General features: G+C 40.2%; 1 protein-coding gene across 1 annotated transcript in view; it reads right to left on the bottom strand.

Moving 5' to 3' along the window:
- The window catches only part of LOC126428117 (5'-3' exoribonuclease 1), a 204,932-nt gene that overhangs the window by 170,808 nt on the left and 19,826 nt on the right, over positions 1-14,298 (bottom strand). Inside the window, exon 6 of the mRNA XM_050090024.1 lies at positions 10,059-10,226. Within this exon, the coding sequence (XP_049945981.1) occupies positions 10,059-10,226 (168 nt within the window). The remainder of the gene's footprint in view (positions 1-10,058; positions 10,227-14,298) is intronic.

Raw genomic sequence — 14,298 nt, 5'->3', positions numbered from 1 at the left:
CTTACGATTGAGCCTACATCATCACTCCATTTCACATCTCTACAAATCGTTCCACCTATTATTTGTATGAGTTGACTGACTCCAACTGTGATTCACTGATATTTTATTCATGTGATACTGTTTTTTCTTTCCATTTAGCAAAGTGCACAATTTTACATTTCTGAACATTTAAAACAAGTTGCCAATAACTGCCCCACTTTGAAATCATATCAAGATCTAAATGGATTTTGTGCAACTTTTTTCCAATGAAATCATATCAAGATCTAAATGGATTTTGTGCAACTTTTTTCCAATATGACTTCACTAGTTATAACTGCAGCACCTGCAAAAAGTCTTGTATGCCAGATCATTAAGATACAACACGAACAGGGGGTCACAACACATTTGCCTGAGCCACGCATGAAGTTACCTCTATTGTCGGGCAAAATATGCTCAATCGAGCAACAAATTTTGTTGATATCACATATAGCCCCACTTTTGTTGATACACATTGGTGTGGTAGCAAGCCAAATGCTTTCCAGAATTAACCTTAAAAAAAAAAAAATTTAAATGAAAAAGAAAGAAAGAAAGAAAAAAGCATCTGCCCGACTGCCTTGATAAAAAAGCTTTCAGGGTGATATGTGAGGAATGAGGCTGTTGTGTTTCATATGATCAATCTTTTCATAATCCATTCTGTTCAAGACTCCTCATTACATTTGAGCTCAGAGTATTTTCTAAGATTCTAGAGCAAATGGATGTCATGGATATTCAACAGTACAATTTCCATCAGGTTCTGAGGCCTTTTTCAAGCTTCGCAATCTTAACTGTTTCTGAATCCCACTGACACTAATATCTATATTACTTGTCTTGGCAATGGTGAGAGAAGTTACAGATAACATCAGTCTACCACCCTCTCAATTCACTACATGCCTATGGGAATTAGCTGAGGAAGAATAGGCAGAGGATTGGCACCTTTCAATCTGCCATAAAGGTCAAGTAATTAGAAACACACTTAATTTTCAAAAAGTCAGGAAGGCTTGAAGCTGATAACTTCCTTAGTACAAACATAGACCAAGTGCAGTTCAGTTCCTTCACACGTATCCTATACAGGCATAAAGGATAACCTTCCATGTTATTGTCAGAAAAAGGAAAGACAAGATGTAAAACCCACAAGCTGTTTTCCTGCAATTTCCACACACAGACTTACTGATAAATGTGCAGAAAATTAAGGTGCCCCTCCCAACAACTGCACCAGTATTACTATTTCACTGAGATAGTCATACACACAAAGCCCATTTTTTTTTAATTATACATCAGGTAGTTGTGTGTGTTCGTGAAACTTAGTAAAATATTGTTAGCTACGTTAACACTGTAATTCGCAGGTATAAGCTCCTCAATCACCATCAATAGCTTCTATTTTATACTCTGTTCTGTCTGTATCTGGTATCATGTCAAGATTCTGTTCAAACACTCTAATTTGTGAGTCCTTTAGACTGATTATTTTATATTTGTATCAAACTGTTGGCAGTATGGTTCAATAAACCTGTAAAAAATATATATTTTGTTGTTCTTTCTTGCATTCTGACAGATGATGTAGAAAATCCAGCTGTTTGTGACAGATATAAGTAATCACAATGTTTACCTTTTCAGGAACAAAGGTGCGTACCAGTACGTGGTACCCTTGTGTTCTTTATAAAAGTTAAAATTACAGTTTTGTGTTTACAGTACATTAATCTACATTACTTTGCTTTCTGTGACGCATTAAATGCCACCACTTGTGAGGTGCATTCTGAGATTACGTTTTGCTTGATAAAAAAACTGCAAACGAACTGAAATATGTCAAACACTGACAAAGTTAGGGCAGGCTGTACAGAACAGGAGTTGGGGAAAACTTAGTGCAAAAGTTTTCTTTTTTCACGAGAACGCCAATTGTACCCGAGATCTCCTACAGGGTTTTGGATGGGAGGTATCTGATCATCCACAACACAGCCCGCACTTGGCACTGAGCAACTAACACCTATTCCCAGAAATGAAAATGGCTCACTAAACAATGCTTTGATACTGGTGCCGAACTGCACACCGGTCAGTGTAAACCAGTGGTTGCAATCGCATATAGCAGATTTCTACAGAGACGGTACTGAAAAACTTGTGCCACAGTATGGTAAGTGCTTCAGTTTGAATGGCAATTATGTAGAAAAATAGCTTAAGACTGTACCTTTGAAATGTATATAATAAAATTTGGTTTTTCCATATTGTTAATTTTTTATTTCAAAACGTCTGTTACTGTCTTGATAGCATTTGTATAATCTGAATACTTTTCCTTTGTGTTAAATTATTTTTCCATCCTGGTTCCTGTACATATTGTATATTACCCATCTCACCCCTATAGCTGACACCTATTTTTCTGAGTATTTCAAAAGAGTTCCATCATTTTTCATCGTTGAGGGCTCTTCCTCTGTTGACAAATCCTATTAATGTCTCTCAATTTTTCATAAGTCTCACTTCTATTATCAAGTGTAATCTTAGAATCTCAAGGAGGAGAAAGAAATGGATAGCAGGAAAGTAGCAAGGGGCTGTCAGAAACAGCAGAGCAAGGGGGCCGAGGACAGAGACATGGGTGACTCGAGGATAATACAATGTGTGTCAGGTGGAATCCTCACCTGTGCAGTTCACAAAGTTTTTGTGGATTGTGGTGTTATCAACGCCTGCCCTTTGATGCCTATCGCCATGCAGCCCACAGCCAGCTGTTTCTGGCTGACACGTAGTGCCGCTCAGCCAGACAGCACAGGCACAGCCACTACACACAGTCGCCTCTGTGGTACCGCTGGCAGACCCTTGTGAAATAACTACACGCTGACCTCACTCCAATCACGTTGTGCCACACCAGAGCAGACGCGCTGTCAGTAGGCACATTCGTACATGCCAGGACTCTAACTGCATGCAGCACCAGAATCCGGCAGTCTCGGCCTCAAATAAACTACAGCTGCTGCCTCATGCCTCACCACTCTGATTGACCTCACCTGGTCTTTACTCTGCTCGGTACTGGACTTTCCTGGGTTTTGTATTACACGGCAACCCGACCTCCGAATTTGTCTCCAGATATTGCTACTCAGTGTCTCAGTTGCAGCACTCAGCTTAGCCACTGACGTTATGTATACTTCTTTTTCTGTCTTCACTTGCGGGAAAATAAACTGCATTGTTTACTCACGTCTTATATGATTTGTTGTACACAGAGTCACGAATGGTATGTGAAAGGCACAGGCCGTGGGCTGTGAAACAGCAACTGAAGTCAACAACATCATGCTGCACAGTATGACCACAATCTGCAGTCAGGCTCTTTAACTGGCATCCCCTGTCTACTCATGCCTTTACTCGCTGTACCATCAAATGGGGTGATTTCAGACACTAGGGCGAATTTGGACAGTATGGCTTATTTACTCTTTGCTAATGCATAGAAACAAAGAGTTACTTATTTTAACGTCCATGCGCCAGTAATTTTAAGTGCAAGATTGTATTTATCGCTTTCCACAACTTTTATTTTGCATCAATTGTTTCCATAGGTGAATAATTGACGAACAGTCTCAGTGTTAAAAATCCTTGCATTATTGTAAAGTGGATACTTTCTATTGTTGCACCGAGTGGGAAGTTATTTTAATCGTAATTGTCGACGCGCACAGTAGCTAACAGCATTGAGACAATTTCTGTACAAGTTAGTTGAGTTTCTCGTGCAAGGTAATAAAATAATGACGGTTTTTGTGAAACTGTGTACTGTGTGGGGTCATTTCGGACAATGCCAAGAACGTAAAAGAGCAGGAGAGGTGCTACAGTACGGTGTAATTATGACCCGGAACTTTTAGATAAAGCTGATCGTGATATTCAGAGTGGTAAATTATCGTACAGAAAAGCATGCGATTTGTATGGTATACCTAAATCAATCCTACAAAATAAAGTGCAGGAAGCACATCCGAAAAAAATGGGCGGACAGCCAGTGCTAAATAAAGAAGAAGAAGAAATGTTGAAGCACGGTATCTTGAGGGCAGCGCATTGGGAATTTCCCTTCACTAAATTGGAGATTAGATATTTAGTTAAAGGCTACCTTGATAAATCTGACCGAAAAGAGAAGAAATTTCGTAATAATTTGCCAGGAGAAGAATGGGTGCATTTATTCCTCAAACGACAGTCCGGAGATCTTTCCGTATGCTTAAGCGAAAATATTAAACGAGCTCGTGCAAAAGTGAACAAAGAGACTGTTTATTTAAATTCTTGCAAAATAAAAACTTATCTGTAATATATAAAATTCATTAGATCAATCCATATCACTTATTTGTAACAAAGGGCTGCCTTAAAATGTGTAAAATGTCACCAAAATTAAATAAAAAGCATGTAGAATTTTAAAAAAAGGCAGTAACTGTCCGAATTTGCCCTCTATGTACTGTCGGACGGAGATTTAAAAACATGTGTCCTAAATCACCCCAATCCATCGGGTGACTTCGGACACTTTATTTAACTGCCTCAGATAAATATAAATATACCTACACATACACTTTCTGGTTCTGGGATATTTTATTCGTTACACATATACCCTACCATTTCCATAACAATCAATTTAATCTAAAATATATATGAAAGTTACAATGAAAATAATGACAAAACCGTCCGAAATCACCCCGTTTGATGGTACACCAGCAAAATCTATTGCAACCTCTCCCATCACATGACTCACTCACTCCAATCACACAACACTGGGACTGGGAATTGAGTAACTTAAAAGTGCATACAAAAGTTCATAGTGCGATATAGTTTTAGATGTCAAATGTATACAGTGTAACACTAATGGTACGAAAAAAAAAATCTGAAGGCTTTTTCTTATTGATGATAGGTCTTGAAGCATAGAACTGTACTTGATAAATGAGACAACAGCGCTGGAAATACTCTACACAGCTTTGTGGGTAGAGTTTTGTTCTCAGCGGCAGGTATACCCTCTGAGTGATGAAATCTGCCTCCTGTTCTAGTTTCCTTCTGGATGATTGGCACCTTATCCTTCATCAATGCCTGAATACAGGTTTCTCTTAAAGGTAGATGCCTGGTACACCATCCAGTTACTTGAATGAAAAATAGCAGTGCACTGCATGGATATATTTCTATGATGTGCACACTAATTGTTTACAGCCATCTAATACGTTTTCATACAGCTGAATAATTTCAAATCATTTGATCAGACTGAACAAAGCCCGACATTCTATTACTGTAGTATTAGTATGTTATATTTCAAACCATTTAAAGAGAAAAACAGATCACAAGAACTATAAACATTAGCAAGCCACCTACGATGAATAATGGACACATATTGATGGAATCACAACACAGACAGTACTGGTGAATATCATTATAAATATGGAAACTGGGGACTGGTTGTTAACCATGGGCTACTTCACGGCCACTGTTTGAGCACAATTTTCTAGCCTGTACAACTACTATTGTAAAACACACAAGTCTCATTTTCCCACCAAATCAACTTCTTATAGCTGTCAGTGACAGTGAGTGATTATATATGAGAGAATGACTCCAACTGTATTAATTGCTGAGCATGGAGTAGTCTGCCCAATCTGACCATGGCGATCAAAGAAACTCTTACCTGAAAGTAGCTTTCATTGGGACTGTTCACCAAATCCAAAAAATTTACATGGTGTACACGCAGACAGGGGGGAAAAAATAATCTGGATTTCCCGGTTAAAAATACACTTTTTCCCAACATGGAAATACACTACTACCCTTGTGAAAGTATTTTTTCCGAGTCATGTGACAATATACTATCCATAACAGCTGTAAAACTTTTCAATCCTTTGAATGGCCAAGGTTTTGTACATTGGCATAGAACTTCCCGGCACTTTAGGATATGAACCACAGCAAAAAACATTTAGTTTTGGAAAGATCTTTAATGTATGGCAACACTTAATGTTTTCTTTTTCTTTTTTCTTCAAGGGATAATCCTAGGAGCACAGCTTGAATTGCAGCAGCTTAAGACAGACATCAAAAAAAGTTTTCATCATCCTAATTCCCAGAACTCCTGAAGATAGACGTTGACTGTAGATATTGTATCACAGAGACAGTCCCTCTGACTGTTCAGAGATGTCACTAAACACCTCAGACACACTGTTCAGTGAGTGCAGCAAGGTGGAGGTTCGCTGCTGTTTTGGGGTGGCAGTATGTGGGGCCGATCTAAGCTGCTGGTGATCATGGAGGGCACCGTAACGGCAGTACGATACGCGAATGCCATCCTCTGACCGATAGTGCAACCATATCAGCAGCATATTGATGAGGCATTCGTCTTCATAGACAACAATTAGAGTCCCCATCGTGCACATCTTGTGAATGACTTCCTTCGGGATAACAACATCACTCGCACTCGACTAGAGTGGCCAGCATGTTCTCCAGACATGAACCCTATCAAACATGCCTGAGATAGATTGAAAAGTGCTGTTTATGGATGACGTGACCCATCAACCACTCTGGGGGATCTATGCCGAATCGCCGTTAAGGAGCGGGACAATCTGGACCAACAGTGCCTTGATGAACTTGTGGATAGTATGCCATGACGAATACAGGCATGCATCAATACAAGAGGACGTGCTACTGGGTATTAGAGGTACCGGTGTGTACAGCAATATGGACCACCACCTCTGAAGGTCTCGCTGTATAGTGGTACAACATGCAATGTGTGGTTTTCATGAGCAATAAAAAAGGATGGAAATGATGTTTATGTTGATCTCTATTCCAATTTTCTGTACAGGTTCTAGAACTCTCGGAACCGAGGCGATGAAAACTTTTTTAAGTGGCTGGTCCTCAATACGAGGGGGGGATCAATAGTCTGAGCAACAGGTCTACCCTTCCATTGCGCAACACATAATTATCAAATTTCTTGCTCATGAAGGAATTACAGTGGTGGAAATTAGCCAAAGATTGACTGTACAGTTCGGTGATAAAAACATTATCAAGGACGCGTGTGTTTGCCTGGCACAAAAAGTTCAAGGAAGGACAAGAACGTGTGGAAAATCAGCAACATGATCGCTGTCCTCGGACCAGCTTTACAGACAAAAACATTTGTGGGGTTAAAGACATTATTGACAACGATCAACTGGAAATAGTATCAGAAATTGCACAAAAAGTCGGAATCAGTTATGGAAGCTGTCAAGCAATCTTCACAAATGACTTACAGTTCCGTAAAATGTGTTCCAGATGGGTCCCTAAGCTTTTGACCGAAAATATGAAGTTGAGACGCGTGGAGGTCTGTCAGAGGCTTACAGCAAGGTTTGCGGAAGAAGATGATGCATTTTTGAGTCGGATCGTGACCTGTAATGAAACATGGGTTCACACTACACTCTAGAATCCATACAAGCCACTAAGTAGTGGTGGAGGAAAGGTGAGGCAGCACCAGTGAAAGCCAAGATTCTACTGTCAGCTGGCAAGTTGCTTTCAATCTTTTTTTTATCAGCGAGTCATTTCGCTGATTGATTTTTTGCATCAGTGACGCACAATGAACGCTGCTTACTACTGCGAACTGTTGAACAAGGCGAATATTGTATATCGCCACAAAAGAAGAGACCAATCAATTCGACAGCTCATCCTCCTCCATGACAATGTGCGATCCCATACTGCAGTTCTGACTGACTCCAAGCTACAGGAAATACACTGGACTACACTTGGTCATCCTCCTTACAGCCTGGACTTATTGCTCTGCAATTTCCATTTATTTGGACTGCTTGAACAAGCTCTAGGATGGTGGCAATTTGAAGATGACGAGAGTGGAAGACTTCATGTGCAACTGGTTAGTAACACGACCCAGTTCTTTTTATGATGAGGGCATCATAATGCTGCCCATATGCTGGGACAAATGCACTTCCAAAGCAGGAGACTATGTGGAAAAATAAATTATAATTGCCTTGAGTTTTTCAATAAAGGAATTTAAATAAAAAATAAAATCCCATTTATATTTGATCCGCCCTTGTATTAAGTTTTGAAAGAGAATCAAACATTCAGTGATTTAAGAAATTCATTGCACATTCTCACATGTAACATAATTCATCTTCTGCAAAGGAAATTTACTTTGAAAATAATGCTTCCCAAACCAGCATTGGTTCCCAAACCACCTGCGACCTGTAAGAAATGTAAACAGCTGTGCCGTCACATTCATTGAAACTGAGCCCACAACAAAGATGCATCAAAAGCAGTTTGGTGTTACAAAGTACTAAATACTTTTTGACACATTTTGCTGTTGGCAGATGCTTCTGTGTGCACTGTGTTTTGATGTTGTAAATGGCGCATTTTCTTTGCAACTAAAGTTTTCTTTTGGTTTTATGTTTTATTGCTGCAGTATTATTCTGGAGTAATGGGATAAAGTAAAATTCTTTGTTAGAATATCAGTTCTTACCAATCAAAATTACAAAATTTTAACTGAAAACTAAAACAATGAAACTTTCCCAGAATTCTAAAAAAATCCCGACTTAAAACAATTGCTTAAAATTCGGCCAAGCTAAAAAACGTTTTCCAATAAGAATTTAATTATTATTGTATCTACACGTTACCTATTTTTAATTATTCAGCCTGGAAGAAGACCCCCCTTTGGTCATTTTTACTATTAATGGTAATCTTCCAATTTGAAGAGTAAGTGATAATCAATTGGGGGCTAAGCCTGGATTGTATGGTAGATGCTGAAACATTTTCATGAAGGAGGATGACTCCTCTAGTTAGCACTCTGCGTCGCTTATTTTCAATAGTGCGGCAAGTGTCTGACAGTAGGCCGAAGCATTTATGGTCTTACCCTTTGGAATATAATCGTTGTTTTGCTTTTTTTGGTTTCACTGGGGATTGTGACTGATGCCATTCCATCGATTTGCCGTTTGTTTCTGGTGTTAAATGTCTCATCACAAGTGGCAATGTGATTCAAAAATTCATCAGCATCCTTTTCATAGCGACTGAGAAATGTCAATGCAGCTACAATTCATTTGGTTTGGTGTTCACCTGGCAAAATTCAAGGGACCCACCTGGCACACACTTTTTATAGCCCAGATCTGCACCGGCAGTCTCTTGCATACAGTTCTTAAAAATGTTTAGAAAGCACAAGTGCAGTCCATTAATTGTGAAATGACTATCATATTGGATTTTTGTTTTAATTCTCCCGTTGAGTCCACCAGTCACCAATGTGGATCAGCCTGGGTGATCTTTGTCCTGAACATTCTTTTCTCCGCCATTAAACACAATACACCACTTCCAAACTGACATCTCATCACATTACCATAAACCTCATTTATTTGCCTATAAATTTAGATGGGTTGGACTTTTTTGCCCATTAAAAAAAAAACTGATAATACAACACACTTCACACTCTGTGGAATCATCAATTCTGCAACACATTTTAAAGTTGCACTATGGAGTAAGCAACTGTATTGGGTCATAGCTGCCACCAAATTAAATCAGATGAGTACCAAGGTCAGTGCTCGGTGGCGGTGGCATTGGCAGTGGGGGTGGGGTGGCCATGGTCACGTGTCAAAACAAAACTTTCTTTACATTCTGAATGAGCCTCATATTAAGCACTGTCGAAAAATCTGGAAACATTCCCTATGCCAAGAGATATAGCTTTCTTTCTAAATTAAAATTTAGAAGTGTTTTACATTTATTGTGTGTTAAGACTAAATAAAAAATTTATAGAAATGATCAGGTGCATCCGTGGAATGATTAATATTTTAGATTCTGAAGTAGTGAACGGTAGTCACTCTTTGAGGAGCAAAGTGGTTTCCGAAGACTATTTCTGCAGCCCTGACGTGTTACTTTATTACTATACCTAATAACTCTACTACTTCCGAGATCAATATGTTTTATACCCACTTTTATTTCTACTGTTTACTTTCTTCTGTTCCTGGTGAAGAGAAGACCTGCTTCTGATAATGTAAAATCTGTCACTTTTAAACAATCTGTATTCATGCTAGCTGTGGCCCATTTGATTGCCCGTACAACTAGACAGCAAATTTTCTTTTTCACCTAATTGGAAATACACTGAAGGTCTTATACACCCAAAGCCTCACCCAGTCATCAATTATTTTCTCCAGGTCGAATGGGAATGGCAGCTTCTCCTTAAGTTCCGAGAATTCATGCTCCAGATATTCTCGCATAAGCGAAAGGTGAAGCAAGTAGAAAGTTGTCTCTTCGGGCGCCACAATCCTCTTCTGCTGGTTCCTTCGCCCAAATTTCACCTGGAAAATAAAAACTGACGTGTAGCTGTATGCAACTCACTATGGAAACAGATTCTTGTATCATACTGCTTTAGTCACAGTGTTATTACCAAACAGAAAACGAAGACAGAAAAGTCTGTCAATAGATATACAAAATTTACTGGGCAGCATTTACCACTTGTTCACTGATGACACTATTGTCTGCAGGAATACGTCATTAGTAAGTAACTATCAGTTAACTTGTCACAATTTCAACTAGTATAGCCAATGGCAGCTTGGATAAGTATTACGAACAATGAATGGCATACTGAAGACCTCAGTTCACTTGGAGAAACCTGGGAAAGTATTACGAAGTCATGTATAAGCTATTCTGGAAAACTACTCATTGTTCAGCGTCCCATCAAGCCAAGCAGAATTAATACTATGAAGGTAGAGGACTGGAGAACGACTACTGTGTGGCAGCTTGCTGTGTATGTTCATAGGCAACAAGATGTACATCGTCATTATTAGCCTTTTTGTACAAAAACAATTCTGTTGAATTTTAAGAATAAGACTATGCACAACACAATTAGAAGGACTGTATAAAATGTAGCAACAACAGTCTAATGAAAAATGGAAAGACCAATCAATGGAAAATCCAGGATGGAATAACGACAAGATTACGAAAAGGACAATATTACGAAAAGAGTAGTCTTTCCTTCTTATCCCATCCACTAAGTCTCCCCTGACCCAGGTTCTGGGTGAGTTTTCTGAACTGTACCCCTTTCCCTGAACCTCTCCAGTCATTTGGCATTGAAACAGAGGATGACACGCGTAAAGCTGAAATACTAAACACCTTTTTCCAAAGCTGTTTCACAGAGGAAGACCGCACTGCAGTTCCTTCTCTAAATCCTCGCACAAACGAAAAAATGGCTGACACCGAAATAAGTGTCCAAGGAATAGAAAAGCAACTGGAATCACTCAATAGAGGAAAGTCCACTGGACCTGACGGGATACCAATTCGATTCTACACAGAGTACGCGAAAGAACTTGCCCCCCTTCTAACAGCCGTGTACCGCAAGTCTCTAGAGGAACGGAGGATTCCAAATGATTGGAAAAGAGCACAGATAGTCCCAGTCTTCAAGAAGGGTCATCGAGCAGATGCGCAAAACTATAGACCTATATCTCTGACGTCGATCTCTTGTAGAATTTTAGAGCATGTTTTTTGCTCGCGTATCATGTCATTTCTGGAAACCCAGAATCTACTATGTAGGAATCAACATGGATTCCGAAAGCGGCGATCGTGTGAGACCCAACTCGCTTTATTTGTTCATGAGACCCATAAAATATTAGATACAGGCTCCCAGGTGGATGCTATTTTTCTTGACTTCCGGAAGGCGTTCGATACAGTTCCACACTGTCGCCTGATAAACAAAGTAAGAGCCTACGGAATATCAGACCAGCTGTGTGGCTGGATTGAAGAGTTTTTAGCAAACAGAACACAGCATGTTGTTATCAATGGAGAGACGTCTACAGACGTTAAAGTAACCTCTGGCGTGCCACAGGGGAGTGTTATGGGACCATTGCTTTTCACAGTATATATCAATGACCTAGTAGATAGTGTCCGAAGTTCCACGTGGCTTTTTGCGGATGATGTTGTACTATTCAGACAAGTTGCAGCATTAGAAAATTGCAGCGAAATGCAGGAAGATCTGCAGCGGATAGGCACTTGGAGTGGCAACTGACCCTTAACATAGACAAATGTAATGTATTGCGAATATATAGAAAGAAGGATCCTTTATTGTATGATTATATGACTGCGGAAAAAACAGTGGTAGCAGTTACTTCTGTAAAATATCTGGGAGTATGCGTGCGGAACGATTTGAAGTGGAATGATCATATAAAATTAATTGTTGGTAAGGCGGGTGCCAGGTTGAGATTCATTGGGAGAGTGCTTAGAAAATGTAGTCCATCAACAAAGGAGGTGGCTTACAAAACAATCGTTCGACCTATACTTGAGTATTGCTCATCAGTGTGGGATCCGTACCAGGTCGGGTTGACAGAGGAGATAGAGAAGATCCAAAGAAGAGCGGCGTGTATCGTCACAGGGTTATTTGGTAACCGTGATAGCGTTACGGAGATGTTTAATAAACTCAAGTGGCAGACTCTGCAAGAGAGGCGCTCTGCATCGCGGTGTAGCTTGCTCGCCAGGTTTCGAGAGGGTGCGTTTATGGATGAGGTATCGAATATATTGCTTCCCCCTACTTATACCTCCTGAGGAGATCACGAATGTAAAATTAGAGAGATTAGAGCGTGCACGGAGGCTTTCAGACAGTCGTTCTTCCCGCGAACCATACGCGACTGGAACAGGAAAGGGAGGTAATGACAGTGGCACGTAAAGTGCCCTCCGCCACACACCGTTGGGTGGCTTGCGGAGTATCAATGTAGATGTAGATGTAGATTTTCATTCACCCCTCTTCCTCCCACTTCAATTCTTCTGCCAGAAGGAGGAGCCACTGGCTCTGAAAGCTTGAAAAAGTTAAATCTTTTTGTATGTGTGTTCCGCTGCCGCTTCTTGGCGAGTGGATTTTTTTTATTTAACAATTTATATTATATTATCAGCGTTTTGCCTATTTAAAAAAAAAAAAGAAGAAGATCTTCTGCCCAAAAGCTTTTGTGTTTAGTACTCTTTTTTGTTGTGACTGTCTGCAACTCAGCATCTCTGCTATGTGGTGAGTAGCAATCTACCCTCATCACTGTCAAAAAAGGGAAAGAATTTGTTATCTTACAGTTGTATCAGAGTGCACCAGAGCTCTACACTAAGCTGATTCAAGTCATGTGATAGTGATATGCACATATACAGATGGTGGTAGTATTGCATACACAAGGTATAAAAGGTCAGCGCATAGGCGGAGCTGTAATTTGTTCTCAGGTGTTTAATGTGGAACGGTTTCCAACGTGATTACGGTCACACAACGGGAATAACAGACTTTGAGCGTGTAATGGTAGTTGGAGCTACACGCATGAGACACTCTGGAAATCATTTGTGAATCCAATACTCCAAGATCCACAGTGTCAAAAGTGAGCCAAAAATACCACATTTCAGGAACTACCTCTCACCACGGACAATTTAGTGGCCAACAGCCTTTACTTAATGACTGAGAGCAGCAGCATTTGTAAAGAGTTGTCAGTGCTAACAGACAAGTAACGCTGCATGAAATAAGTGCAGAAATTAATGTGGGACGCATAACAAATGTGCAGTGAAATTTGGCATTAATGGGCTATGGCAGCAGATGACCGACACGTGTGCCTTTGCTGATAGCACATCGCCTGCAGTGCCTCTCTTGGGCTCGCAATGGTATTGGTTGGATCTTGTCTAACAGGAAAAGTGTGACCTGGTCAGATGACTCCCAATTTTACTTGGTAAGAGCTGATGACATGGTGCACACCCCAAAAAACTACCGAACCAAGTTATCAACAAGGCACTGTGCAAGCTGGTGGCGGCTCAATAATGGTGTGGGCTGTGCTTACACAGAATGGACTCGGTCCTCTAGTCCTACTAAACCGATTCCTGTCTAGAAATGGTTATATTCAGCTACTTTAAGACCTTGTGCAGATACTCAGGACTTCATGTTCCCAAACAACAGAGTCATGTCCCTGGGCCACAACTGTTCGCGACCGGTTAGAAGAACATTCAGTCAATTTGAGCAAATGATTTGGCCAGCCAGGTCGCCCAATATGAATTCCATCAAACATTGAGGTCAGTTCGTGCACAAAATCCTGCACCAGCAACAATTTTGCAATTACAGATGGCTATAGAGGCAGCAGGGCTCAATATTTCTGCAAGGGGCTTCTGGCGACTTGTTGAGCTCGTGCCATGTCTCGTTGCTGCAATATGCTGGGCAAAACGAGGTCCGACACGATATTAGGGGTAGCTCACAAATTTTGCACGTCAGTGTATTGGGACACCACTCTGCTTGAAAACTTGAGTACGAATTGCCACTACAGTTCTACAGCAATAGTAATCCACATTTCTGGCATACTGTTCATATACAGAGCAGTCCCAAAAAATGTATCCACTGTTTAAAAGTCCATAACTGGCCAATTATTGGAC

This window comes from Schistocerca serialis, chromosome 12, assembly GCF_023864345.2.
Source record: "Schistocerca serialis cubense isolate TAMUIC-IGC-003099 chromosome 12, iqSchSeri2.2, whole genome shotgun sequence".
NCBI classification, from domain to species: Eukaryota; Metazoa; Arthropoda; class Insecta; order Orthoptera; family Acrididae; genus Schistocerca; species Schistocerca serialis.
This window is presented reverse-complemented; position numbering and strand designations above follow the sequence as displayed.